General features: G+C 49.6%; 1 protein-coding gene across 5 annotated transcripts in view; it reads left to right on the top strand.

Annotated features, from left to right (window-relative positions):
* SNX19 (sorting nexin 19) overlaps nucleotides 1-27,610 on the top strand; it is a 138,518-nt gene that overhangs the window by 13,694 nt on the left and 97,214 nt on the right. For 3 of the 5 annotated variants that reach the window (XR_008453427.1, XR_008453425.1, XR_008453426.1), the window contains exons 9-11: nucleotides 7,796-7,980; nucleotides 8,767-8,854; nucleotides 13,927-14,096. Coding sequence is in view for 2 of the 5 variants with exons in the window: in XM_054087083.1 (XP_053943058.1) it covers nucleotides 7,796-7,980; nucleotides 8,767-8,854; nucleotides 13,927-14,071 (418 nt within the window). In the remaining 3 variants the exon portion in view is untranslated. Of the gene's footprint in view, nucleotides 1-7,795; nucleotides 7,981-8,766; nucleotides 8,855-9,908; nucleotides 13,402-13,926; nucleotides 14,663-27,610 lie in introns of those variants that run through there. The other 2 variants (XM_054087083.1, XM_054087084.1) reach the window with 2 other exon arrangements.

Genomic DNA, 27,610 nt, shown 5'->3' with positions numbered 1-27,610 from the left:
TCTTAAATGTCCTTGAGTAAACCTGCCCACTCGGGCAGCCAAGCAGCACCTGCAGCCCCAAGGGTGCTGGGAACTCGCTGCCAGTGGGCAAGCAATTCTGCCCAGCCCTGGCCGTCTGGAGCCCTGTAGGAACCGTGTCCAAGAGCCGAGACGGTGAGCCAAACCTCTTCTCAGTGCTAAGGGGCAGTGGGGTCGGCACAAAGCCAGGCGGTACCTGTGTCACCCGGCGCAGAGCGTATCGAGGTGCTGTGTCCAGGAAAGGGCAATAAAGCTGATGAAGGATTTAGAGCACAAGCCTTGTGAGGAGCAACTCGGGAAGCTGGGGTTGTTTAGCCTGGAGAAAAGGAGACTGAGAGGAGACCTCATCACTCTCTACCACTATCTGAAAGGAGGTTGTAGTGAGGTGGGGGTTGGTCTCTTCTCCCTGGCAGTGAGTGACAGGACAAGGGGAAATGGCCTCAAGATGCACACGGGGAGATTTAGGTTGGATATTAGGAGGAATTTCCTTACTGAAGTGGTTGTCAAGCACTGGCAGAGGCTGCCCAGGGAAGTGGTGGAGTCACCATCCCTGAAGGGATTTAAAGTACAAGTGGATGTCCTGCCTGGGGATATGGTCTAGTGGTGGACGTAGCAGGGCTGGATCAGTGGTTGGAGTCGATGATCTTTAAGGTCTTTTCCAACTGAAACCGTTCTGTAATCTTGGGGCAGGATGTGGCTGTGCGTGGGCAGACAACACTGCCAAGGCTTCCTGGTTCTTCCTTGTGTTATCTCTGAGAAAGACATTAAAGGCAAGGGTCTGCTCATGTTCTTCAGGAGCCAGGAGAAGCCAGGAAGGTTTATGCTAAAGCTGTTCCCAGCATGACTGCTCCCACTTTCCTTTGGCTTTGTGGCTGGCAAGTAGCTTCCCATTCCGGGCTCAGGCAGCACCTCGGAGTTTTGCTGACAGAAAGGAGCTGCCAATGCTCCGTGTGCTGCTCTGGCTTGTCACCTGGGGAGGTGATTTGGGCACCTTTGGGAATGTGCTTCATGCTGGCAGGCCCGGGTATGTGTCAGCAAAGCTCTTGTCTCTCCCACGGGGATGCAAGGACGTACCCCAGCCTGAGAGCCAGCATCAGGGTTTGTGTATAGGCAGACAAACTACGGCATTGTCCTGCTCGCCTCTGGATTTCCATTGTAGCTGCAAGGAGAAGTAGAAATCACGGGCCTGTGGTACATCAGCAGAAGTGATCTTTGGGACGCTGTGTGTCTTGGTGTATGTATGAAAAGTAAATAAAAATTAGCTTGGAAACAGGCCTCAATTCAGTTGTCTCCAAGCACCTGGAAATTTTGGATCTGGCTTTGACTCTCTATCCCAAACAAAATTTTTTCCCCTCTTCTAGAAGCAGTGTTCTTCCAAAACCAGCCGCTAGAATGAAGCAAATGCTCTGTGCTTTGATAACAATTGCAACATTATTTTAACTGCATCTCTCTTTTTCCCTTTTGACTCTGTTTCAGCAATGAGATTCGTGCCAACTTTTTTTCCCAGATATAAAGAAAAACAAACCACCCGACAGCTTCCTATTTCAAATAGAAGAGACAAAGAAGAGAAGGATTGAGAGGAAATAATGTCTTCTTGTTTGATTTAGTTTCCGCTGGGCTGTGAGGAGTTAACAGTGTTTTTATGTAGTTTGATTCCAAAGTGGGCTAATGAAGCAATCTGCTCAGAGCAGGACCTGGCTGAGACAGCCTGGCCTCTCCCTGGGGCACCGCTGAGAGCTTAATTGGCTCAATAAATACTCGATGAAGATGTTATCGAAAGCCGGGATGCTTTGTTAAAAATCAAGGGGGTTTGGGGACAATTTTTTTTCCTAATCACGTAGCTTTCTCCCCCTTTTCGGAGCCCCAGAATGTCACAGGGAGATCTAACTTGAGAAAAGCAGAAAGCAGAGCAGCTTGGTGAATTCGCTGAGGGAGAAGACATCGGTCTTAGTGGAACACACGTGGATTCCCTGATTTCGTTTTGCAGCAGGTGTGTTTCAGAGGGAGCAGTACTTAAAGTGGCGCAAATTGGTGCCCCAGATCCCAATCCTGAGGTGCGGTTCCATGCCTGCACTCCGTAATGGATGATCTGTTTTTCCTTCTGTCTGCCCCACAGTAAAATGTCCTGCATTCCACTTCTTACAGGTTTTTTGCCAGCTCCACCTCTGCCTGACAGGGTCAAAGAGGTAGAAAAATCCCACCGCCCTGTGCTGGCAAGATGCTGGTGCTGATAAGTCTAATGCAAATGCTACCAGCATGAGCTCCTTGCAGCTTGGTTTGGTTCTTGCTTCCTTCTGTGTAGTTGCCCACAGCAGAGCTGCAAGGCTGGCGAGACACTTTGTTCGAGGGGAAAGCACTCAGCCACAGGGCCGCTGCCTCACTGGTCAAACACTTCATTACCCTGTGCTGGGGCAGGGGTACAGGACGTATTGTTTATAGCATGTACAATTGTAAACCTTTTATAGGGCAGCAGGAGAGGAACATTTCCAGTAAGGCAAGGAGGATAGTTTACTTTTGTGTGTGTCTTTGGCCAGAAGTTTGAAAGGACTCAGGTTGCTTCGTATTCTTTGATTTATGGAGAGCTTTTCTTCTTTTCTTTCCCATTTCCTTCCTCTGCATAGGATTTTACTGATGGCCGGGACAAGTGCAGGTTTGCGCTGAAGGTGTCCGAGTTGAGTGTGCCAGCAGTCTGCTGCATGTGTTTGTGCTGTGGGAGAAGGTGGATGTGGGCTCCAGTAGCAGGTGCTAAAAGCCAAGCCTGGGGGCGAAAGCTCTCTGTGTTTTCCATTCTTCTTACTGTGCTTGCTGCAGCTGTTTCTTCAGATTTACAAGCTTTGCTCAGAAAAGTTTTACAGTCAAAGCATTGAAATGTTGCTCTTTCCGAGTCCTTGAGTGAAGGATATCCTTGTGGTTTGAGACACAATTTGGGCAGGAATCTGGGGGACAAGTGCTGTGAAGGGAGAGATAGTCTGATGATTGAAGTACCAGTCTTTCTTGATTCTATAAGTCCGATGCTTGAATAGGTTGTGCATTTCCAGATGTTGCTTTATTCTTAAATCCTTTGCAGTGCTTTAGTCTCATGGGCCTATTTTGAGCTTCTGCTTAGCTACGCCGTGTTAGCTGACCTCAGGGAAGCGGAGGCCTTGTTATGGGGCGGAAGGTGGGAGGTGTTGAGTTGGTCTTGCTACTGTTCTGTACAGCTCCTGCACATCTATAGAGCTGTTTGTATTTGTGAAGCTAAAGCAGACTAGTAGAGGCTTTCATGTCTTCCTAACATGTACTGTGTTTGTGTTCGTCTGCATCCTTAAAATCCCCAGTTTTGGGGGAATCACGACTGCTGTTCCTTCAAGAGTTTGTTACACTCAGCATATTTAACTCCTCCATTCCTCAGCCTAAATGAACTTAGCAGTTCTTGTCCTAACTGTGATGGACAACAAAAGCAGAGGTTTACCAGCTTCCAGCAGCTGTGTGTAAATTAGGATCGTGTTATATCTTTTTGTCCATTCCTGCCCTATCTTTTTTTTTCCTGACTAAGCAAATCCAACCTATCCGACCTTTACTTGTGGAGCTGAGGTCTCTCTATCTGCAGGTGAATCCTCTGGGCAGCGCACTGAGTGCATCTAGCTCACAGAAGCCAGGTAAAATCTGGTCTATACACTGCATTTTGTGTGTTCCTGAGTCTTGATTGTCTTTACCATAGGCTGCTTTGTCTTAGCAGCCCTTGTTGCTTCTAGGAGGGCCAAGGTATGCACGCCCCAGGCCTTGTTTCTAATTCTCAGGGCGTTTCCATCTTAATGGGCTCCTTGAGCTGACCTTGGAGTTCCAGCTTAAGCCATGGCATTAAATCAGCTCTTTTTTAGCACCCATTTCATTCCTCCATCCGCAGCTATTTCAAAGAGAGGGCCCTTACAGCATGGGCAAGTTATGCACCTCCAGACTGAGGTCCGGGACTTTGTAGCCCTTGCAGTCTGTCTCTTTGCATTGGGCATTATCAAAGCATTTGAACGTCTGAGCCCAGGAGGTCACTTTCTGTCTATTCCAGTCTCAGCCAAAGTGTAAGGAGATGGTTCAGTGATGGGTTTGTTTCCCTTTCTTTCTTGTTAAGGCTATGAATGGAAATAACCATCCAAAAAAAGAAAGATGGGTCTATTTGTGTTTCTTGCTGGATGTATTTCTACCTGGGAGAAGGCCTGTTTGTGCTTTCGATGTGACGCGTGGATCTCAAATGCTTAGTCCTTTAATAGTACAAAAAATCATCTGTGATCCGGCAAAGGTCAGCTTTGGACCAGCGCATATTTGGAGTTCCTGTGTGAGAAGTGTGAGCTGTTAATCCTGATCCTGGTGCAGCGAGTCTGCCTGATGGAAAGGTCAGTTTGCATAGGTTTTGGGTTTGTTTCAGGTAGAGTTTTTCAATAAAGTTTGGTGTGGCCCTCCCTTAGTTGCAGCTACAGTTGTGAGTGCTGAGGAGTCACTTTGCTCCTCAGTTGTTCCTGCGTGTGTGCATTCTGCCCTGTGCGTGCTGGCTGCGTCCCCCAAAGTAGGTGTTGGCAGTGACAATAACAGGTTGAGAGCAGAGAGGAAAAGGCAGTTGCTCTGTTTTGACTTTTTCATTTAGAGTATCGAAGAGCATCAGCTGCTCCTCTAGGGAGCCAGACAGAGCAGTCTAGATAGTTCCTCTTCCCAGTGCTTTTGGGATAGGTGCCTCACACTGGTCTCTTCTCCCTGGTAGCCAGTGACAGGACAAGGGGAAATGGCCTCAGGATGCACAATGGAGATTTAAGTTGGATATTAGGAGGAATTTCTTTACTGAAAGGGCTGTCCGGCACTGGCAGAGGCTGCCCAGGGAGGTGTTTGAGTCACCATCCTTGGAGGTATTTAAAAGATGAGTAGATGTTATTCTTGGTGACATGGTTTAGTGGTGGACTTAGCAGGGCTGGATTGATGGTTGGAGTTGATGATCTTAAAGGTCTTTTCCAACCGAAACCATTCTGTGATCCTATAGGCTGCAAAAAGGGAACCCAGTACACAGTGACTTTTTTTTGTTCCGTTTGCACCCAGCTGTGGTTTCTCCTCTCATCTGCTTTCCTACCTTTCCTTTTTTTTATGCTCTGTGGTTTCAGGTGCCTCTTCCCCTTTCCCAGCAGCGAGTAGCGCTGCCTGAGCACCACACGATGGGGCGAGTTGGCCTCTTCCACAAGCTTGCATGGAGGCATCAGCACAGGTGGGGCAAAGCTAACGGAGCTGTTCTCACATCCTGCCCTTCGCTGCTTGAAGTGGAAGGCAGCGAGCTGCCAGGCTAAGTAAAATAATACATCGACGGTGTTTTGCAACTGTGGGAACTAAGATTTGTAAGCACTTGCATAGTCACAGTGCATGCACATGTGATCAGAGTAATAGGTGTTACTTCCAGGCTGTTTCCTTCTTCTGGTGGCTTTATGGAAATCAATGAGCTGGAAACAGCGGTTGTTCATATGGCCCCTTCCGGCATTCACCAGTTCTTGGTTTGCTCTTCAGCTGCCTGGAAATGTCTGCTCTCTTCTCCAAGTCCAGCTTTCACTCTGCCCACTGTTTGCTTGATTGTTTTTTTGCTATTTTAGGGGCATTCCTAAGAAGCAGAAAGCTGCTTCTTTGCTTTCTACAACCTCTTAAAGGACGGTGAATGACTATTCCTGAGATGAATTTCAAGTCAAGGTTCAATCTGATCTCCCCAGATGCAGGCTTGTACTGTTTACAGCTCTGTCCCCGAGTCTCTGAACTCCTGTTGCTTGTCAAATGTTTTCTCAATTAGGAAAGCAGGTTGTATAAGAGACTGTGTTAATGAAAAGCCATGTTAATGAAAGCTCTTGCCCCTAGAGGAGCTGAGGTTTAACACTTTAATTTGGATGGGAATGGCTGGAGGGTTTAACATGATATGGGGTGTTAAACTCATCTGATGGCTGGAGATAAAAACCCTTTTAAGCAATTGTGTTTCAAACAAGGCCTTTTCCCAGGCGAGGCTGCGTGGTGACACTTTGTCCTCTGTAGAAGCTACTTCAGATCTCTGGCCTATCTCGGACTCCCTGGTGAGGCTGAGCACGATGGCCACGTCTTCCCATTTCCAGTGCCGTTACTGGGATCAGCAGGAGCATTGCCCATGCTCTAGTAAGACCTTTCTCTGAGACGGTACAGGCTCTTTTTCAGGTTTTTAGTGGTTTTTGCTTTTGCAGCTGACGTCTCCTAGGTGTGCATCTTTAAAGACGTGCTGCTGGTTCCACCTGGAAGAAGGGAGCATCCTGTTGTAGCCCTGGCTTCGATGATGCTTACCTGCCACTCTTCTGCCCCTGGTTACCTTTAGGTGTTGCTATTCCCACCTCTCTGCTCGTGTTGTCCTGGTTGTGTGGGGAAAGATGCCCTTGGTCCAAATGCCTCGCCTAAGAAGAATGCAGACAGTCTGGCAGAGCGCAGGTTAAATAAAGTTTGCCTTGGCAGGGCCCATGCTCTTGGATGTACTATGAGCTGCCGGGGCGTAGTGGTGACGGAATTGCAAGCATGAACACCAGCTGCCAAGAGGAACGGGTCTCCTGGCCCTGCTCACAAACTCCTCTCCTCTGGGACTCTTGAAGCACTGGCGAAATCACAAGCCTTCTCCCTACCCCAGCCCCGGCCCGACGCTCTCTCTTTCCTCCGAAGCCTCCCGCTGATGAGGACAGCGGCAGCAGGCCATGCACCGCTCAGTCCCAGGCTTGTTAAATCCATGAGGACCCTTCTGTCGGCCTCTGTGGCATCAGGGATTCTTCCACTGGCCTCTCCTTATTCTGGAGGGAAAGATTTTAAGCAGTGGCGAGTTTTGACTGACGACTGAGGCTTTTGCCTCAGGTAGCCGGGGAAGTGATTTCATGTCTGGGAAAGAGGGTCTGCAAGATTGATTTAGAAATCTTTCCTGGCCAGCTCTTGGGTGGTGTGGACACATCTCCCCCGTGCAGGCTTCAAACGCCTCCCAGCCCTTATGTGGAGCTGCATTCCTGCAGCGTTGGGGTTTGCAGGTTGTTACCGTATAAAGGGCACAGTCTTGGCCCAGCAGGAGTGCCGACGAGCAGCTCTGTTGGCAGGTACCTAACTTTTCTTTTAATAGATGCGCAACGTGAGTTTTTGGATGGGAGCGGCAATGATTTTGTTGCCGGCCACTGGTGGATGGACCCAGGCTGGACAGCAGAGGGGAGAGAGGAGTGCAAAGCAGCAGGATATTTGTGCCTTACCATCCTGGAAGCGTGCGTTTTGGTCTCCAGGACAGACACCATGGCTCTCTTGGTAGCAAAGGGGTGGATGAGGGGAGTGCTGGTTACCAGAACATGTTCGTGTCCTTCCAGTCGTGGAGGTGGTTTTAGAGATAAAACACTAGTTTTGGTGTTTCTTCCATCTCTCTCTCAGCTTGTGCATGGAGATAACCTAGGAGATAAGGGCCAGTCGTATCCCTTAGCTGTGCTCCTTTTATGGACCAGTTCCTCCTTTGATTCCCAGCAGGATGGTGGAGCTTTCATGGCTTTTGCTTTTCCCCTGTGACTTCCCATATGTGTTTCTGTCTGTAAGATAGGAAACATTTACCTCTTTCTGGTGCATGGTGAAACTCAGCTAAGTAATACTGGTGAAAAAATTTAAGGTATAGACTTGGAAACTGTGTGTTAACTTACCCAGCAAGCAGATCTTCCCCTCCAGGGCCTCTAGTCAACAGAAAGCTCCTGAGTTAGTACCAAATCTGGCTTTTCTTGACCTTTCTCTCCTTCTCTCCCTGTGCCTGCAGGTGGCTGGAAGTCCAAGTGGCCAACCTGACCTGCACCCAGCGTTGGGTCCAGTACCTCCAGTTGCTACAGGAGTCCATCTGGCCTGGAGGAGTTTTACCAGCAGTGCCTAAACCAGCCAGGACAGAGGAACAGAAGAAAGCAGCAGCAGAGCAGGCCCTGCAGAGCCTGGTGGGCATCTTGCCTAGTAAGTGTTCCCCAGAATTGTGTCAGTCGCCCTTGGGAGCAGTGCAGGAGGCTGGGGAACCCACCAGTGCATTGGCATCTCTGGAAATGGGCTTAAAGACAGAGATGGAGTCTGCTTGTGCCAAGGCACTGGGAAACATTTATGACCTTTGAGGTTTGAATGGTTTCCCGCAAGCAAAAACCATTTTCCCAGTTCTAGATAGTTTACATAAGCACTCAGGGAGCTCAGAGAGGAAGGACGTGTGTCTTGGTGATTCCCAGATGCAGACTGGCCACAGACTCAGTGCTTCATGCTAGTGGTGCAGTTCCAGCTGAGCCACCTCACATGGGGCAGTGCTCTGCTCCCACCTGCTGCCAAGGTGCCAGCGCTGAGAAGAACCATAAAGCAAAGCCTTTGGCTTCTCGCTCAAAAGAATGGCTTTTCCACTGGACTGAAATCATGAGCCCAGCTGCTCTGGATTTCCCTCTCTTGAAGTTTGACACTGAGACCTTTGGCATTAAAACAGCTGCTGCCTAATCCATATGAGTCCAGTCTGGCCTTTTAACTCCTTGCTGCAGCAGAAGAGGCCCCTACTATACTTGGGGGATAAAAAGTGCTACTGGTTCCAGGCTGGAACACTTTTCTAGCATTCTGACTGGCTTCTGTCATGGTAATATTGGGCAAAAGATGCCTCGGGCTAGGAGCACCATCCCAAACTTTGATTTAGTCCCTACCAGCAGAAGACTGACCCTGTTTTACCACAGTGAAAGTGTGCAGTTCCTAAAGCTTTGTGTCTGATGTTGACAGATGTGATCCAAGAAATGCTTGGAACCGGTAAATGCTGGATGAGCTGGAAGCTGGTACTGGAGTCCCTGGGCCAGCCTGTGATAAACAGGTACCTGGATTTTAGTCTCTTTACCCTGATAGTCTTTGTGATAGAGCTTGCAGAGCTATGCTTGGGGCTTTGCTGTGAGATTCATGCTGCCAGCTTCCTGGCACAGAACACATCCAGTTAATTTCCCTTGATGTACCCTATCAAAGGGCATCTGGCGTGGTCATTATGAAGGTGCACGTCTACGATCTGTGTCTGGCTGGAGATCATTGAGCCAGCTCTGTTCATTATGTTGTTGGGCCTGCTTAGTTTGTGGATGTCAGGGGATTGTCAGAGGAAAGAAGACCAAATCCTGGTTTAGTTTGTTTTCAGAGGAGCTTAGGGAACTGCCTGTCTGTGTGGTGTTTGTCTGTGTGCCCATTGCTGTGGGTTTGGAAAGCAGTGGTTTTGTGATGAACTGTAGAGAAATGCATATGCCACCTCACTCCAGGAGATAGCCATAGACTGGTTTGGGTTGGAAGAGACCTCAAAGCCCATCCAGTCCCACCCCCTGCCACGGGCAGGGACACCTCCCACTGGATCAGGGGCTCCAAGCCCCATCCAACCTGGCGTGGAACCCCTCCAGGGATAGGCAGCCACCACTGCTCTGGGCAACCTGGGCCAGGGCCTTCCCACCCTTACTGTGAAGAATTCCTTCCTCATGTTGAATCTAAATATTCCCCCTTCCAATTTAAAGTCCACCCTATCACTCCATGCCTTTGTAAAAACTCACTCCCCAGCTTTCCTGGAGCCCCTTTCAGTCCTGGAAGCTGCTCTAAGGTCTGCCTGTAGCCTTCTCTTCTCCAGGCTGAACAACCCCAACTCTCTCAATCTGTCAGGTGCATTTGTGTTTTCTGTGTTGCTCAGCAGCTTCAGACACCCACTGCTTGAAGGGTGGAAACAAACCTGAACCATCCCTTGAAAAATTTCTTCTATGGTGTGAGGTCTTTTTTCTTTGCCTTGATGGCAGTCAGAATTCTTCTTCCTTGCATGAGCTTTGGCTTCTGCGTGTCTAGAGCTGATCTCCCAGCTCCCCTGTGCCCTGCCCAGCCTAAGCTTTGTCTTCTCTCCATTTCAGGCACCTGGTTTTCTGCCTGTTGGACATTCTGCTGGAGTTCTTGGTTCTGAAGGGCTCCAGCGATGGGCTCAAGACCGCAGCTGTCGCGCCGTCTGCCTCTACTGGCCTGGACAGAGCAGTCATTTCAGCACATTAACTGGGCTGGTGTAGCCAACGGTGAAGGAGAGAAGCGGCCACAGACATGGGTTGATTTGATTTTCAGTGTTTACTGAACATGTCTGGGAGCTTCTCATAAAGAGTTTTTCCAGCCAGTGCTAAATGAGGCTGCTTCCAGGCTTCTCTGGTTTGGCTGGGTGATGGATTAAACCCAGTGTCAGGAGCTGAAGATGCTTGTTCTGCCCTATGGCGTCTGTTCCATTGCTGACCTGATGGAGAGCCTGGAATGAAGATGCCTGGCCTCAGCTGAGCTGGACAATCCGAGAAGGATGTGCAGGCTGCCCACAAGCCCTGTTGTCTTGCCCCACAGTTCTGAACATCTCTGACATCTAAAGGCAGACGTCACCTAAGATTTGCTTCTATGCCCTCAGGCTCTGCCTGGCACTGGCGTGCAGAGACTTTGATGTGACCATGTCTTGTTGATAGATGTTTCTCCAGGACAGGTGAAGGGAGGACCAAATGCCGTCCCTGTTCTCTGAGCAGCCTATGTCTGCGCTGCACCATCTTTTACCACAAGGAAGATGGGGAGAGAATGGAGCATGGAGATGTGGTGACAGCGCTGAAGTCAGTGTCAGGGACCCTTCCCTGATGCCTGAATAACTGGGAGGTCAAAAGCAGCACAGAAATCAAAGCTGCTGTCTTGCCTTAGGGACAAAGATAAGCTGCCTCCCACTGCCACTGTTCCAACATGGTCTTCTTTCGGCATCTTTTGCTGCTTGAACAGTAGGATGCAGGCAGGGTGGGCCATGGTCCGGGAGAAGAGAACTGACACCAGCCTAAAGAGGAATGGTAGCTTAGCTGGACTTTAGGATTACCTTGTATTTTGCCTGCTGAGTCACTTTTTAGTCCCCAAGACTGTCCCCTGGAAGGCACAAGAGAAGAGGAGCTGCCCCACGTGAGATATGCAGCAGTAAATCAGCTCCTGCAGAAAAGTGCTTGTCGCAGGAAGCTCCGGAAGAGGAGCAAGCGCCTCTGGGTCCGGGAGGAATACAGGATGCAGTCATGGACAGCCAGCGGGCTGGACCACAGCAACGGGCTTGAGAGCAGCACTGTGGCTCTGTTGTTGATTGCAAAGTTGTGGCGCTTTGGTTTTATTATGTCTGCTTTTGGAACAGCTCTGTGCACACGGCTCTAGAGAGCTCGTCCGGCCACAATATCCAGTGCCACTCAGCACAGAATGGCACATCCATTTGGCAGCTGCTTTTCTGAGCCATCCCAGACTTTAGTGATTTTATGTTGCCCGTCTGTCAGGTTTGTGACAGGGCAGATGGACACGGAGAATGTGCACCAACAGACCAGTTTGGTGGCCTGTTTTGATGTGTGTCCTGGGAGAAATATTTTCACCAGGATGGTGAGACAATGATTTGTGGTTGTACCAGACAACTGTTTGGAGTGTGTGCTTTCACAAAGGGCCCACAAAACCTGTGTTTGGCAAACTTGCTCGCCTGGTGAAGTAGCAACATCTCCTCTGTGTTTACGTGGGAGAAGCTGGGACAGAGAGAGATGAAATAGTTTGACTTGCACATGCTCTGAAGTCAGCGGCAGAGTTGGGAAAAGACCCCAGGGATTTGGATTGTGAGATCTTTGTTTTTATCTCCAGAACCCCCTTTCTTTTCTTAGAGTGAGGAAAGCACAAACCAGGGCTGCTGGAGCCCTTTCTCCTGATCTTACTGCCTGGGCTACAAGCTCCCATTCTCTCCTTCACAGCCCTTAGTCTATTCTCACAGCTGAGATGAAGCTCCCAGGGAGCTGCATAGGAACAAGTGGCCCCTCTTGGTATCTTTTTTTTTTAAAGGAATACAAAATACAATAAAAACTTCAGCTTTTTTCTAATGCCAGTTTTTTGCCTCAGTATAATTTTCAAGTTAACTAGAGCATGTTGGTGGCAAAAGCAAAATTCTGCATTCAGCTGGGCTGGAAGTTTATTTCCATTGGACTAAGAGTAGAAATGCTGCTTTAGTAAAACAACCCAGGAAAACAAAAAAAACCTCACTCTTTTAACTCATTCTGTGTGTAACACTCCCAGCAAGCTCCCTCTTAGAATCGTAGAATCGCGTGGTTTGAAAAGACCTTTGAGATCACTGAGTCTGACCATACCTCTTTACTACTAAACCAGATCCCTGAGCACCTCATCCACCTGTCTTTTAAATCCCTCCAGGGATGGAGACTCCACCACCTCCCTGGGCAGCCTCTGCTGGTGCCTGAGAACCCTTTCAGGGAAGAAACTCTTCCTGATATCCAACCTAAACCTACCCTGGAGCAACTTAAGGCCATTCCCTCTCATCCTATCACTTCTTACTTGGAAGAAGAGTCAAGCACCTGCCTCACTACACCTTCCTTTCAGGCAGTTGTAGAGAGCAATGAGGTCTCCCCTCAGCCTCCTTTTCTTCAGGCTAAACAGCCCCAGGGCCCTCAGCTGCTCCTCCAGAATCCTTGTTCTTCAGATCCTTCCCCACCTCCATTCCCCTTCTCTGGACACACTCCAGCCCTTCATTGTCCTTCTTGGAGTGAGGGGCCCAAAACTGAACAGGATTTGAGGTGGAGCCCCACCAGTGCTGAGTACAGGGGCACAATCACTTCTGCTCCAGCTGACCCACTGTTTCTGATCCAAGCCAGGATGCCGTTGGCCACCTGGGCCACTGCTGGCTCGTGTTCAGCCGCTGTCCACCAATAACCCCTCTTTCTGCAGGAATTTGTGTAGAAGGCTTCAGTCGCCCCTTACTGAAGGGAAAGTGGTGGAAGCAGACAGATCTTGAGAAAAAGTTGCAGGCTCTTGTCATATTGGGTACAGAGCAGCACGTGCTTCTGGTGGGAACTCACTTCTCTGGGTCCTGCTGGACGCAGTCCAGCCTGCCATGTGCTGACTGTGTGGCACTGAGGAAAGCGTTTCATCTCCCCTTGCCTCAGTTTCCCCCAGCACTGGCTGGATACACTGCGAGCTCTCTGGAAGCAGGGGCTGCTTGTGTGTGTGTCTGTGTCCAACTCACTATGCAGTGGTACAGAGCTTCAAGGCACCACCACAAGCTAAAGTAGTTGTTGTGTTGAACCAGAGCTTGGGTTTAGATTGTTTTTGGGGGGAAGAAAGAGCCACCATGCACTGGTTCCCTGTTGCATTTCTTGTATTCCAGCCCTTGTATCAGCTACTTGTGAGTGCAGCCTTTCAAGTCAGTAGAAGAAGCGCTATCCTGAGAACGTGTTTGTTGTTAAATGGGGAGCAAAACCATGCTTCCAAGTGTTTGTGTCTCGTGGTCTGACTTTCTGTACAATAATACTCCATTTCAAACTTGTTTCTGTGTTGGGGTTTAAAATTCACCTTTGCTAAGAAACTGCTTGTCAGGCAACCCTTGAGAAGAGAGGGTGGGAGTGGGAAGGGATGGGGCAGGCACAGAACCGTAGAATCACTAAGGTCAGAAAAGACCTTTAAGATCATCCAGGCCAACCATCAGCCCTAAGCCCACCATGCCTACTAAACCATGTCCCAAAGTACCATGTCTACGCGGTTTCTTAACCTTTCCAGGGGCGGGGACTCCCCCACTGCCAGTGCTTCACCATTCTTTCAGTAAAGATGTTTTTCCTAATATCCAATTTTCCCAAGTGTCCCAAAATGCCTGGCTAGGGCAGCAGGGCTGGTGGGTTTGGTTTGGCACACGGTGGCGTTGGTGGGGAGGCTGTGGCCAAAAGAAAGCAAGGGTTCAGCTGTCGAGGCTGGAAGCCTCACTGCAGCGCAAAGGCTGAGCCCAGACTGCTCAGATAAGGGAAGGACGCAAGTCCTTATCAGCCTGGTCGGAAATAACAGCTCTCCCATTTGTGGTAGCATCAGCATTGCTCCTTTTTTTCCTGACAAACCAACATCTTGGTTTAGGCTTTCCAGCAAGTGTGAAACCAGAGAAGCAATATGGAGATCTTTGGCCTTTCTCCTGGAAGGAAGTGAAAGACACTCAAGAGAAGCGGGGCTTATGAGGACCCATCTCCACATCCCTTGGGCACCAGATGGAAGTTCACCTTGATATCAGTCCTGGAGGAGGAAAACTGGTAAGCTGTAAGGAAACAGAGAATGTCTGAAAATGAGAAATTCCACATGAGTTCTGAAATATTGTGTCGAAGAAGAAAAACAGAGGGAGGAAGCAAAACCTGATACAGTGAATGCTTGGGTCATGTGTTATTCTGGATTAGCTCTGCAGAAGAAAGATCCCATGCATCCTATGAAATCCATTACCTACAAGCCAGTGCACATTTGTACAGCACATGATGCGGGGCTCATAGCTGACGCCAAGTTCCCCTGTATAATATCCACCCTGGGGTAGGTTGGTCCCTTTCCAGTGTCAACAGCCAGAGGATTAAGCATTTATCTCTGCAGAGCAGAGGATAATTAATACCAGATCGAACTAGGAAGCTTGCTTGTGACTCTATTTGTGACTGAGCATGGCTTTATTGCCTGCGGGCGAGTTACAGGGAGCGGGATCGTGTTTTCTCTGTACTGCAAGGTGCAGGCATTGCCTCGGAAATGCATACCTCGTAGCAGAGCGTCGGTAGCTACAGGGCTGTGCATTGGGATGGCATCGGGCGTGAAGTTGAGGGTGAGCTTTCCTATCGTGGGCAGAGGCAGTAGCTATTGGGTGTAAAAAGCTATCGGGAGACATTTCCTTCCAGCAAGAAGAGTAGAATCGGGATGCTGTGATTTGCCATCTTCTGGATGTGAATGTGAAATCCAGGTTTTGGCACTTCTGGCTTTCTTAAACTAAATTGATATCATTATCTTGGCTGCAGTCCAGTTCAGATAATTATATTCTTCCTACCTTAATGCCACTCCAGCCCGCTGTCTCCGCTGGATATGCTGTACTCTAATTCCTGTCTGGAACTTGCTTATTATGTTACAAAGCCTTTTTATTTTTTCCCCTCTGAGTACAACTCGTGTGCAGAGCACAAACTAGCCCCAGCGCTGGGCTGAGCTGCTACCATAGTAAGGAGAACCTGCCTTAGATATTCGGTGGTGTCCCAGAGCATCATTCTTGGAGTGTAAGCCTGGTGAACTGGGAAGGTGGTGGCATAAAAGCTCGGAGCAAGTGTTGCAGTGGGCTGCATCAAAAGAAGAGTGGCCTGCAGGTCAAGGCAGGGGATTCTCTCCCTCTGCTCTGTTCTTGTGAGACCCCACCTGGAGTCCTGTGTCCAGTTCTGGAATCCTCAACAAAAGAAGGAAATGGAACTGTTGGAACAGGTCCAGAGGAGGCCGTGGAGATGATCTGTGGGCTGGAGCACCTCTGCTATGAGGACAGGCTGAGAGAGTTGGGGTTGTTCAGCCTGGAGAAGAGAGGGTTCCAGGGAGACCTTGGAGCAGCTTCCAGTACTAAAATGGGTTCCAGGAAAGCTGGGGAGGGGCTTTTTACAAGGACATGGAATGACAGGACAAGGGGAAGTGGCTTTAGATTGGAAGGGGGAACATTTAGATTGGACATTAGGAAGCAATTCTTCATGCTAAGGGTGGGGAGGCCGTGGCCCAGGTTGCACAGGGAAGTTGTGGCTGCCCCAAACCTGGAGGTGTTCAACACCAGGTTGGATGGGGCTTGGAGCCCCTGATCCAGTGGGAGGTGTCTCTGCCCATGGCAGAGGAGTTGGAATTAGATGATCTTTAAGGTCCCTTCAACCCAAACCATTCTATGATTCGACAATTCTCTCCTCTCAAGAGTGCCTTAGGTTGTGATTGTGTTCACGGGAGGAAACTCAGGCCTCCTGGGTGGGTATCTTACCTTCCTAGGTTGCCATTTCTTCAAAGATTTTTGAAGGATAAGGTATGTCCTTAATTCCAGGTGGGGGAAGAGTCCTCTTGTTTTCAAGGAGTACACAGGCAGTGTCCAAATCTAACTATATCCAAATCTCCCTGCTAATGTAGCATGGCAGTCCTACCTTGGTTTGAGGTGAGCATCCAGCCCTAAGAAACCCTGCTTCCTGCAGGACATGAGCAATGCTAAAAGCTGGCTTTGAGTACCTGGTTTCCCTTTTGGAGTGCAGCTTGCTTGGCTGTATTGGTGGCTCATTGGCCTTTATATTTCCTGCAATTGATGCACTGGGTTGGTTTTTTTGTCCTTTTGAGAAGTATTTAAAGTCGTCTTCTTTCCTTACCCTTTCAGTTACACTCTCTTCATCCCCTGGCCTTGCTGAAAAGGTTGCTCAAGGAGTACTTGAGGAGAGCGTCCTGCAATTCAGAGTACTTCCTTCCTGTTCCCAGGCCCCTTCACTCTTCCATGGCCCTCAAGGATGACCGGAGTTTGAGGGACGTGCTGGAGGGGGGACAGCAGGGGCGAGGATCAAAGACCATAAACCACTCTTTAAAAAATATAATGCCCCCCGCTCCTCTTGAGCATCGCATCTGGCAGAGCCTCATTAACCTTCTGGTTCCCCCTCCTACTCCTTTGGCCCTGAAAATCAACAAAGCCAAACATAACAAGTTGCCTTGATTGAAGAAGGCTGAAGTGTGTGTGCATAGTGTGAAAAAGCGAAGCCATTGGCTAAAGCCCTTTTTCCATGCAGGCCACTTCACATTTATTGCACTGGAAGACGGAGCTCTTTAAATCCCGATGCTCTTTACAGTTGAGCTCTTTAACTTTCTCCCTTCCTCCCCTTGCAGCCTTCATTTTCCCCTTGTTCTGCTCCTTCCGCTCTGCTCCTTTCTTTTTTGTCCTGTGAGAACGAGTCTTTTAATCCCCTTGTACTGCAGATTAAAGCTATTATAGCCTCCCCAACCTGACATTTTCTCAGAGAGGCTCACAGCCAGATCTTTATGAGGGCTCTCCGTCTGTCTGCTGCTGCCTTTCTTCTCGCACGCTAAACCTCCGTTCCTGACCTTTCCCTCAAGAGGGAAGGGCTGTAGCGTGCAATCCCATGTAGGCAGAGCCTGGTCTCAGCGGGGCTCAGGTGCAGGAAATTAAGACCCATGGAAATTAAGAAGTAAATAAGGAGAGAAAGAAAAGGCGATGGGAATTAAGAAGTAGAACTGAAGCAAAATTCAGGATGTTTGGAAACCAAATGCAGGGCTTGAGTCTGAGTTTTGCAAATGGTTCTGCCTTTACAAGGAACCAAACCATAAACTGGGACTCTTCTAGCAGCAGATCAGGGTGACCTGAAACCTAAGCTACAGCCCAACTCCCTGCTTTGTATTTGGCCCAGGAATAATGGATCCCGGCACCTAGAAAAAAATAGGTACGGCTTGAGTTTGTGAACCTTCAGGGACAGGGGTGACTTCTAGTGTTGTGAGACTCCGTCCACAGCAGCAGCTTTCTTAGTATTTGTTGTCAAATGGGTGTTCCCCACATCTGAGGCTGCAGTGCGTCGATGTGGGTCCTTGTATGCAACATAAAACCACCAAGGATCAGGGTAGCTTGCCTAGAAGTCCATGTGCTAGTGGAAGAAACATCTCTCCTACAGAGTTTTCTGGTTCTCGACATCAGTTCTGCCACTGTAAGGTGTCCTACAAATGCCCCAGAGCTTTTGGTCAAACACTGAGGAAGGTGAAAAACTGGCCCCAAGATGCATTCACCAGAGGAATTGTGCAAAATGACCCCTAACGTGCCCTCTTCGGATTTGTGTACAATATACAAGGATGTGTTGGTGAATAGGAGAGGTGTCTGTTGCCAACACGTCTTTTGGGCAGGGAATAGGCAGTTTGGTTTCCTTTTCTTTTGGACCTCCAGCATGAACTTGTTATGGTTGTTTGCAGTTGTTTCACCCAGCTGTAAAATCGCGTTGATAACCTGAATCAGCGCCGTGCAGACCTCCTAACACTGTAAAGCCCTGGGTGCTCTGCCAACTCATTCAGCTTGAACTGGACAAAGTCACACAATCCCTGTGGCAAGGGAATACAAAAGGTCACGTTTCAGTCCCGTAAGGCTTTAGAATCATACAATCATAGAGTGGTTTGGGTGGGAAGCGACCTTAAAGCCCATCCAGTCCCACCTCCCGCCATGGGCAGGGACACCCCCCACTGGATCAGGGGCTCCAAGCCCCATCCAACCTGGCCTGGAACCCCTCCAGGGATGGGGCAGCCACCACTGCTCTGGGCAACCTGGGCCAGGGCCTCCCCACCCTCACAGCAAAACATTTCTTCTTAAGATCTCATCTGAATTTCCTCTCTTTACTTGCATCTATTTATATGTGGGTTGTTTTACCTTCCTTGTAAGAGGACCGAGAATTTGCTTATCTTTAGAAGCACCTCGAGAGCACAGACTTCACAAGTCACGGACGGGGTTAGAAGGTGTTTGAAGGGTTGATTCAACACCTCCAGATTTTGCTGAAGTAGGTGGTGACCACATGTAAGATTTCCCATACTTGCTGGCTGCGGCAGCGCTGTGATGACAAGCCAACTCGGCATTTGCGCTCTCCCATCGCGCGCCTGAGCGACCGTGGGGGCTTCTGGGGGCACCAGCGAAATTGCTTTCAAAGGAAATAATAAAAGAAGTGCAACTGTCCCCTTTTGAGAACTCATTTCGGGGCAAAAGTTCCCCTGGCAGCCCAGCTTGCCGATAATGAAATCGAACCAGGAGCTTGCCCCCGGAGGGGCCGTACGTGTGAAACACTGCCATGTCGAATCCATATGAATCCTCCCCAAGGAAAGCCCAAGCCCTGTAATTACTGGTTTTCCAGCAAGCAGCCTTTTCTTTCTCTTTGTGTGGGCTCGCTCCCCCCTCTCCCACCCCCATGCGTGCATGATAAGAGGATATTTGTAATGAAAATCACTGAGCAGAAGCGGAGAACAAAAGCCGGGGCACAGCGCGCTCGCCGGTGGGGATATTAGAGGCGCTGGGCTCCCACCTCCGTCCGGTCTGCTCTCCGCTGGGATCGCGCGGTGGGCACGGCGGGCTGGGGAGGCTCTTATTAACCTTAATCTGCAGAAAGGGGCTGAAGCCACGCTGTGGTCCGGTTTCATAGCTACAGCGGCTCGCTCCCAAGCGCGCAGCCTTATGAAGGGGCAGTCTCCCCAGCAACTCTAATGCGTTTTCGCACCGTACCGTCTAATCTGAAGTAGAAATGTCACCGCCGTCAGACCCCAGGCTGGCAGCTCCCAGCCACGGCCACGCTGGTAAGCACATATCCAGCTTCAACCTTCTGGTTGCTGGGGTGAAAGGGCCTCTTTATCTCTGCGGGGAGAGGTAGATGAATCCTGGACTCAAACAAGGAACCTGGTCTTTCCCCCTCACCACCAGACGCTCCCCCTCCGGTTCAAGGGCCCTTTATTATTTTTAATTCTCGGCTGCGAGTGGGAGGGAGCAATAAGGCTGGGGAAATGGGGAGGGGGGCGAAAAGCCCCTCGCAGTGGGGAAAGGGCCCAGCCACCAGTGTGTGAAAAGAGAAGGCAGCGTGGGGATTAGAAATGTCAACTTCATGGCAAGTGCTTGATATTTAATAGCTTCACTCGATTCCTGTGAGGCAGTGATGTGCACAGCGCCGTAAGGGCAGCTATGAGCCATGTCCCTTGGAAATGTGATGCCATTTCAGGGTGTTTTGGGAGCTGTCGCGATATAGGATGGTGAGAAAGAACGATATGAGCTGTGCCTGTATTAAAGATCAGGTTGTCAGGTTGATGGCTCATCCTTTCTGTGTCTGGCTGGTGCAGAGTGCAGGACATGCTGCTCCCAGCACAGTTAACTGAGCTGAGCGCTCCCTGCACTGACAGCTCGTGCCCTCCGTCTGATGGCTGAGAGCACTCAAGACTTATTTATTGCAAAAATGCTGCTGGATGGGCTGTCTGCAGCATATTCTCCACTTTGCTCATGTTTGCATCCGCTGAGGGAACTCTGAGGCCTTTTAAAGCATTAGCGCTCTGTAATCTCCTCTTCCTGACAGATTCTCCGATGTTATCAGCTTTCTGTACAGTTGAGGCTGATGGAGGAATTCATTTGTGCGACAGGAGCGGGCTCCTGCGCTGGTAGGGATCTCGTCTACGTTTTTTGTCTGTTTAGGCTGATAAAGATTCTTGGATTCCTCCCTTGTCTCCAGCATAGACGTGCTGCAAACACCAGCACACCAGCAGCACGCTTTCTTTCTCACCTCCCGTGCCCCTCCAGACGTGGCCTTGGGAGAGGAAGTGGCTCCTCTAGAAAGAAAGGCTGTTGGAACAATTGAATAACTCTGAGAGGATGGAGATTGCTTCTTGTTGCTCCTTTTGTGATGAAGTGATGAAGACAAAGAAACTGGAGCTTTCCCAGCGTGACTGACTGGTAAAGAGCCTTCCTAGCACTGCACTTCATCACCATCTCGAAAGGCAATGGGCTTTTATTGAAGCAGGTCTGCTCTGGGCTCTGTGCATTTGGTTTTGTCCGTGCCAGTGAATTCTAATAAACTAGCTTATGGCTGTCATTTTCAACACCTTTCAGCACAAACGCATCCTTACTCGTTTCAAGAGCTTTATCCCAGATTGATAGAATGGGTTGAGTTGGAATAGACCTTAAAGATCATCCAGTTCCAAATGTTCATGTGCATTTCCAGAACAATCTCTATGGACCGTATGAAAAATCCCTTTATCCCTGAGGCAGGCACTCAAAATAGCATTTGGCAACATTCCTGCCACCACCTGCATGGAAAAGAAGGATGCAGGGCTTGTCCATCCCTTGGTTTTCATCTCCTGAGGAAAACAGTGTCCAGGGTATAAATAGGTGGGAAGCTCTGCGATCCTTTTTAAGGGCTGTTCTTGACCCAATATACTCCACCAACCAAAATAACCTGTTCCACCCCCTTCAGCAAAGTTCACCTGAAGCCGAAAAGCTGCATTAGAACAGCGTGTATTAAAGTGCATCACACATCAGGGCCTTGGAAGTAAACACCAGCAAAGTCTCTTTTTGATCACATTCCTTTCCACGACAGGCTGACGATTTCCAAGCCAAGAATGTCACTAACCTCTCGTATTTCTTCTGGTCATTTCTGTCCTGAAATTGGAACGCAGCCACAGGCAAGAGGGGGTTGAACGTCCTCGTTTCAGGGATCCAGATTTAAGAGACATTATCTCATCGATAGTGAACAACAAGGCTGGCACGCCGTCAGGCGCGGTCTTCCCTGGAAGGTTCAGCGTGTGTGGCAAGGGACGCGGGAAGGCAGGCTTAACTCACAATGCTAGGCTTGTGCTAGTCCAGCGTGGTAAGATCCTGGCTGGCAGCCTCGGTAAAGCATCTCCATGAAGTTGGAGAGCAGCGTCGGCAAGAGCCCCATGCTTGTAGGAAGCCAAGGACTCAGAAGGGCTGAGCACGGTTGCGCAGCGCAGAGTTAGGAATGGCTTTTAACCTAGAGAAAAAGAGGCTGAGGGGAGACCTTATCACTGTTTACAACAAAGGAGGGTTTAGAGAGGTGGGTGCTGGTCCCTTCTCCCAAGTAACAAGTGATAGGACAAGAGGTAATGTCCTCAAGTTGCACCAGGGGAGGTTTAGATTGGATATTAGGAAAAATGTCTTCACTTGAAGGGTTCTCAGGCACCGGCAGAGGCTGCCCAGGGAGGTGGTGGAGTCCCCATCCTTGGAGGGATTTAAAAGACAGGTACATGAATTGCTCAGGGATGTGGTTTAGTAGTGGACAGGTACGGTTGGGCTTGATGATCTCAAAGTTCTTTTCCACCCTAGCAATTCTATGATTCTATGAAAAAGTGAGATTATGTGGAGGGAAGAAGGGGAATAGGACTGAAAATTGCACTTCTTTATTGTAGCTTGAGAGGAAAATTATGTGGGTAGGGGAGAGGAATGCAGATCAGGTAACCCAAAAGGTCCGAATATGAGAACAACAGGGGAGAGCAGGACTACTGCCATTACTATTCTCAGGTGGAAAAGATGGAGCTTCATCTTTAGGCTTCATCTTTAGGCTACATCTAAAGCTACTAAAACCCTAAAAAAAGCTCCTTGCGCTTGGTCTGTAGATCGTATTGTCCTTGAAAGAAAGTTCATCTTTTCTGCTTGGCAGCGGCTGTATTTAGCCTGGAGTGCAGCACAAGCACTGGCAGATAAGACAGCATGAGGACGTTTTGCAATCTACCAGCCCTCTGGGTCATTCTGGGGAAAAACTTCAGAAGGACCCGATTTCTTCACAATGAGAAATGAGAAAGTGGTTGCAGCAGGGGAAGAAATCACTTGGGAAAGAATAGGGACAGCTTCATAGGAGCAAATCCCTTCCAGGTCTGTGCTGACTTCAAAGTGTTGGCTTTGAAACCGCAGGTGTTGGAAGCCTTGCAGCCATGTTGCGACAGCGTGTTTGCAGCAAGTATCCTGAAACACCTTAAACTGCCAAAGAAGTTGGTAGTTTAAGTTAATTCTGCCTGTAAGGTTAGCGCTTACGGGCCCCAGCACCGCAGCAGCAGGTCACAGATGGAGACACCTCCCTTGGCTCTGAACATCTCTTGAAGGAGCACAGCCCTTCAGATGTTCATTTAGGAAAAGATTTAGTGCAGATTTAGCCCCCGAAATAATGTGCCATGTTTTGCAGCCGCAGGACTGAGCTATCAACTCCAGACTTGGCTGCCCAGAGCATAAACCTTTGCCTGCACAATGTCCTCGCGTGGACCCTAACTGCTGTGGATGGAGTTGGGGGCAGATGAAGCACAAACCTGCCGTGTCCTGCCATGTCCAGGAATGGTTTCTCTGAAATGCTTCGGTTTGGGAAGCCTGGAAGCTGCAAGGTCAGGTTTGCACTCACACCTGCTTTCAAACCCTTGCACATCAAGAGACGTGCAGAGAAACATCTGCTCCTGACTGATGCGACCTCCTCGTGTCAGGAACCACGAGAGGGAGCTTCGGGGCTGTCCCTTCCATTTTTTCCGCAGGCCAAGGTGAGGCACGAGATGGTGCTGTTGTCTCAGCCACCGCAGAGCCTGAGAGGGACAGGGGAACACCACCGAGGACAGGGGGATACTGGTGAACCCCACCACGCCACCACACCTAGTGCTAGAGCTCTGTGCACGACAAGGGGCACCTCTCAGATGGGAGCTTGTCCCACATTTGAGCCCTTTTCCAGCCCCACTTCAGGCTGATCCTAAGGCTCTGCCCAGTTTTTCGTGGGAAAAGCTGGTGATCCAGAAAAGACACATTGCTGGCGAGTATGGCTTCACACCCAGATCTGCCCTTCCTCATGGCCTGAGATGGTGTTCTGCCCACAGGGCTGAAGTCTCTGTATCTCTGAATCATGGAATGTTTTGGGCTGGAAGGGACCTCAAAGCCCATCCAGTTCCACCCCCTGCCATGGGCAGTGACACCTCCCACTGGATCAGGGGCTCCAAGCCTCATCCAACCTGGCCTGGAACCCCTCCAGGGATGGGGCAGCCACCACTGCTCTGGGCAACCTGGGCCAGGGCCTCCCCACCCTCAAAGTAAAACATTTCCTCCCAAGATCTAATCTCAATCTACAGCATTTCTAAGAGGTAAAATAAATCTCATGCCTGTGCCCTGCAGAAAAGTGAGAGGTACTCATTGTGAGGAGAAGAAAACGCAGAGAAGTTTTTGGTGTCCCCATCCAGGGGGACGCCGGTTCTGCCAGGTGATGGGGTGATGGGTGCATAGTGCCCTTGCTGACGCTTCTCAGGCAGAAAGCTCCAGCCTGGCTTTGAAGAAAATTTTCCCATGAAAGAGTCCCTGAAACTGGTACGTTCCCACAAAGGACTTTGATTTCAGTGTATCGGCATTTTCCGATGAGAAACCATCTCATCGGAAAATTCCCAACCAGTGCAGAGAAACTCCCCAGTGTAATGGGGAGGGATACTGTCGCACACAGCGGGAATTTAATACCAGTGGAGTCTTGTTTCTGAAGGCTCTTGGTAAAGAAAGACGAAATGCAGTCAGCCCAGCTTACGGCAAGAGGGGAAAGCGTGAAGTCCTGCAACTAAGCAGCTTTGCTCTATGACGGCTGTTGCCCATTTTCCCAACACTTTCCTCCTAATATTTCTCTTTCATCAGGATGTCACCACGTTCTGTGCAAGCAGAGGGTGCAGCGTGCAAGTATTGCAGACCAGAGGCAGCACAGGCAGGACCTGTAGGGACACGGAGCACCAGCTGAAAGCTGAAGCTCCAGTGGTTGACCCAGCCTGTGGGACCGTGCAGTTTGAGGTAATAGAAGAAACCAAGTCAAAGAAGTTACCTGCTCTCCCGTGGACCTGATTGTTGAGTTATGGTGGTCACACATCCCCAGCCAGTCCTTAGTCCGGTGGTTTAACCAGGCTGGAGGGAATATTTGTGCATGCTATGGAGAAAGCTCTTCTTAAGTTTGGGATTCCTCTTGAGCAATAACTGGACCGGTTCTTATCCCTGCAAAGGCACTTTCTGATGGACCACGGGACATTGCTGTGAGGGTGGTCTCTGACCTACCCTTGGCAGGTTCCTGCAAGGGTGCTTCACGCCTGGAAGAACACGATTTGAGTCCTGGCAGCGTGGTGGCCTGGCAGGCTGCGAGGAGCTGCAGAGCTGTGGGCAGGCAAGGCAGGGTTGGTGGAGGCAGGGAACCCAGCAGACTAGCTGCCAGCCCTGGGAAAGACGATGCCGTCTTCTCTTCCTTTGTGAAAAAACAGAAGCCATGTCCTGATCTGGCCCTCTGCTCTTAAAAGTAGCCCAAACTTTGGCTGCTACTGCTTCTCTTCTTTACTATCATCACTGACTGCAACGGAGGTTTTAACCTCAGGCATCCTCACACAGAGACGAGCACCCGCTCTGCTGGAGGTGCCTTCCACTCCCCAGCCCACGTGGGCTGCTTTCAGGAAGATTTTCAGTCCTGTCCATGCAATGCTGGTGAACCTCAAACATTATACATCCTCAGTGGGATGGAAGCGATCAAGCAAGAGAATTGAACCCCCAATTAGATTATTTAATCCACCTCTCTCTGCCCAGGGGCTCCTCTGCCTGCACCGAGCTAGATTCTTCTGTTGTGCATCAACTTCAGGGTTGTTGCACAAGAGCCGAGATGTGCTTTTGTTCATCAGAGGAGAACAGACTCCAGCCACTAACCTTCTCCAGGGATCTCCAGTCTGGTTTCAAATGACTCCTCTGAGAGGGCTTCACCAGCCCTGGTGGGATAATGTACCCCGGGCTGCTGGATCTCTGATGCAAAGCGTGCCTCTCCTCCGTGGCAGGTACTTCATCTGCACTTGAAGGCTTCCTCCGCTCTGCTTGTTTTCCTGGGGGTTGTCTCTCTGGCAGAGGTTAGCAAGTCCCTTTGTGAGGCCTGCACTCCTCAGATGTTATGTCTGGAAGTTTGCTCTGTTTTTTTGGCGAGGGGGCCCAGGGCCTGGAATTAGAGGAGCTTTTATGGGAACCCAAGTCCCCTTTTGACACTACTTCCTTGTGCTTAAATTTCAGGTTGAGGAACAGACGTTAACATTTTCTGGTTGGATATCTTTCATTGTCAAAGAGGATTAGGCCAGTGATTATTTACATGCACCTCTATTACACAGAGCCTGCTTTTTTTCTGTTCTTTTTTTCCTCCGTGCAATTCTATATAAAACTTAAATGTGGACTAAAGGAGCTCCATGGAGGAGGGAGAGAGAGCAAACAAGGCTCCTGCTATGCAGAGTGACATGGGTAGTTTGAGTTTTCTGAGCTGGGAGATGCCTGTAGAGATGGTGCTTAGGGAAGAGCATCCTCTTCCTTCCACAAACATCCAAACAGGCAGGTTTATTCTGGGGTATCACCTTTCTTGGTGTGTTGGAGCTGATTACAGCAGCAGGCTGAATGCTTGGCGCAGTGGGCCACTGGTTTGATCTGGGCGGCTCCTCTGGAGCTCTGGCTGCTCCCCAAGAAATTGAGATATGTTTTTTAGAACCTAACATGCACGAGTTTTAAAAGGGATTTTTGATAGAAGCCCCATTTACTCCTTTATTTGGCTTGGGAGGCTGCGGTGGAACAGATTTCTTTACATATCCTTGAGTGTTATTTGATTAAGGTTATGACTGCTAATAAACACTCAGAGTCTATTCTCCTTCCCCACCACTTGTAGTTCAGGATAACTGTTGCCTGCATGGGACTACACTATTTTATACCAGTGCAAGGGACCAGAGTGCTGGTTCCGCTCCCCTTTCATCAGTTCGCCAGTGTGCTGCTCACTTCTGATTGATTCCAGCTTTCTAACGTAAGAGAACACAGAAGTGGGAGGAGCGCCAGGAGGGATTCTGGCACAACAACCGGTTTACTTCCTTTCCCTTCGCTTTGCCATTTACAATCACAAGTCCTTCTATAAAACAGCTATGAGAAGAGCAGACGTCGCCCAGGAGGAAGAAAACTCAAAGCTGCAGAATCAAACTGACAAAAACTAAAATGCTTTTTGCAGTGTAGCGGAGAGAAGCGGGTTCTGCTTGGAAAGACAGAAGGGAGGAAGAAAGTAGGGACCCCAGAGGACTCTGTTCTCCCTATCGTCTAGAAAATGAGTCTGTTTCTTAGTGTGCTTGGTCTTTGCTATGTGAGAAAATATTTATAATCTTTCAGGAAGGAAAACAGAGGAAGCGATACAGACATCCCAGGTACCCAGCATCGCCACAGCTGCGGCAGGGCATCGCAGCCAGTAGCCAAGAGGGCTGGTAGGTGAATCACAGCCAAAACTAGTGACCGAAGGACTAAGGAAAGAGGTGGTCAGGCTCATCTGGGGATATGTGGATTGTCTAGAAAGGAGAAACTTAGGAACTGCCTTCAGTCATCAACATCTGGGAAATACTCATCCCATCCCTGAAAGTGTTCAAGGCCAGGTTGGATGGGTATTGGAGCAACCCGATCCCATGGGAGGTGTCCATGCCCGTGGCAGGGGGTTGGAGGATCATAGAATCATAGAACGATTTGGGTTGGAAGGGACCTCAAAGCCCATCCAGTTCCACCCCCTGCCCATGGCAGGGACATTTTCCACTGGATCAGGGGCTCCAAGCCCCATCCAACCTGGCCTTGAACCCCTCCAGGGATGGGACAGCCACCACTGCTCTGGGCAACCTGGGCCAGGGCCTCCCCACCTTCAGCGTGAAGAATGTCTTCCAACCCATTCCATGATTCTATGAATCGGGGCACCACAGAAGATGAAAAAAGGAGGAATATGCTACTTGCAATGAAATGTAAATGTACTTGGGTGCAACTAGAATGCAAATGCCATGTTCTGCACTGAAAACACACTGAAAGGCACAGGCAGGTCGGCCTATGAAGGGCATGTAGTCCTCTCTGTAAACGCTGCATACCTGAATGCACAGCACCGTGCTGTGTTATGGGTTCTTAAGTCCATTTACACACCCTGCATGCTCCCCTCAAAGAGCTCAGGTACCACCATAACAGAATGCTGTGCCTGACACACATCTCTGATGGCCGTTCATGAATCCTTTTTGCACCAAGCCTTTCTGCTCCCTTTTCTCCTGAAGGCTGGGGTCCTTGATGCCTTTTTCCTGGACATCAAGCAGGGTTCTCCACAAGAGTCACAATAAGTCTTGTACTGTGCAGCGCTAATGAAAAGCTGTGTGGGCTGGTCCCTAATTACAACCATCAGTTAAGCTGTCAGAGGGAGCTCTCAGCCTCAGTTGTTTCATTATTAGACTTTGGGACTTGATGAGCTGCAATCAGGCATGAAAGTAC

This window comes from Cuculus canorus, chromosome 23 (genome assembly GCF_017976375.1).
Source record: "Cuculus canorus isolate bCucCan1 chromosome 23, bCucCan1.pri, whole genome shotgun sequence".
Lineage (NCBI taxonomy): Eukaryota > Metazoa > Chordata > Aves > Cuculiformes > Cuculidae > Cuculus > Cuculus canorus.
The sequence above is the reverse complement of the archived record's forward strand: the minus strand, read 5'-3'. Positions and strand labels throughout refer to the sequence as shown.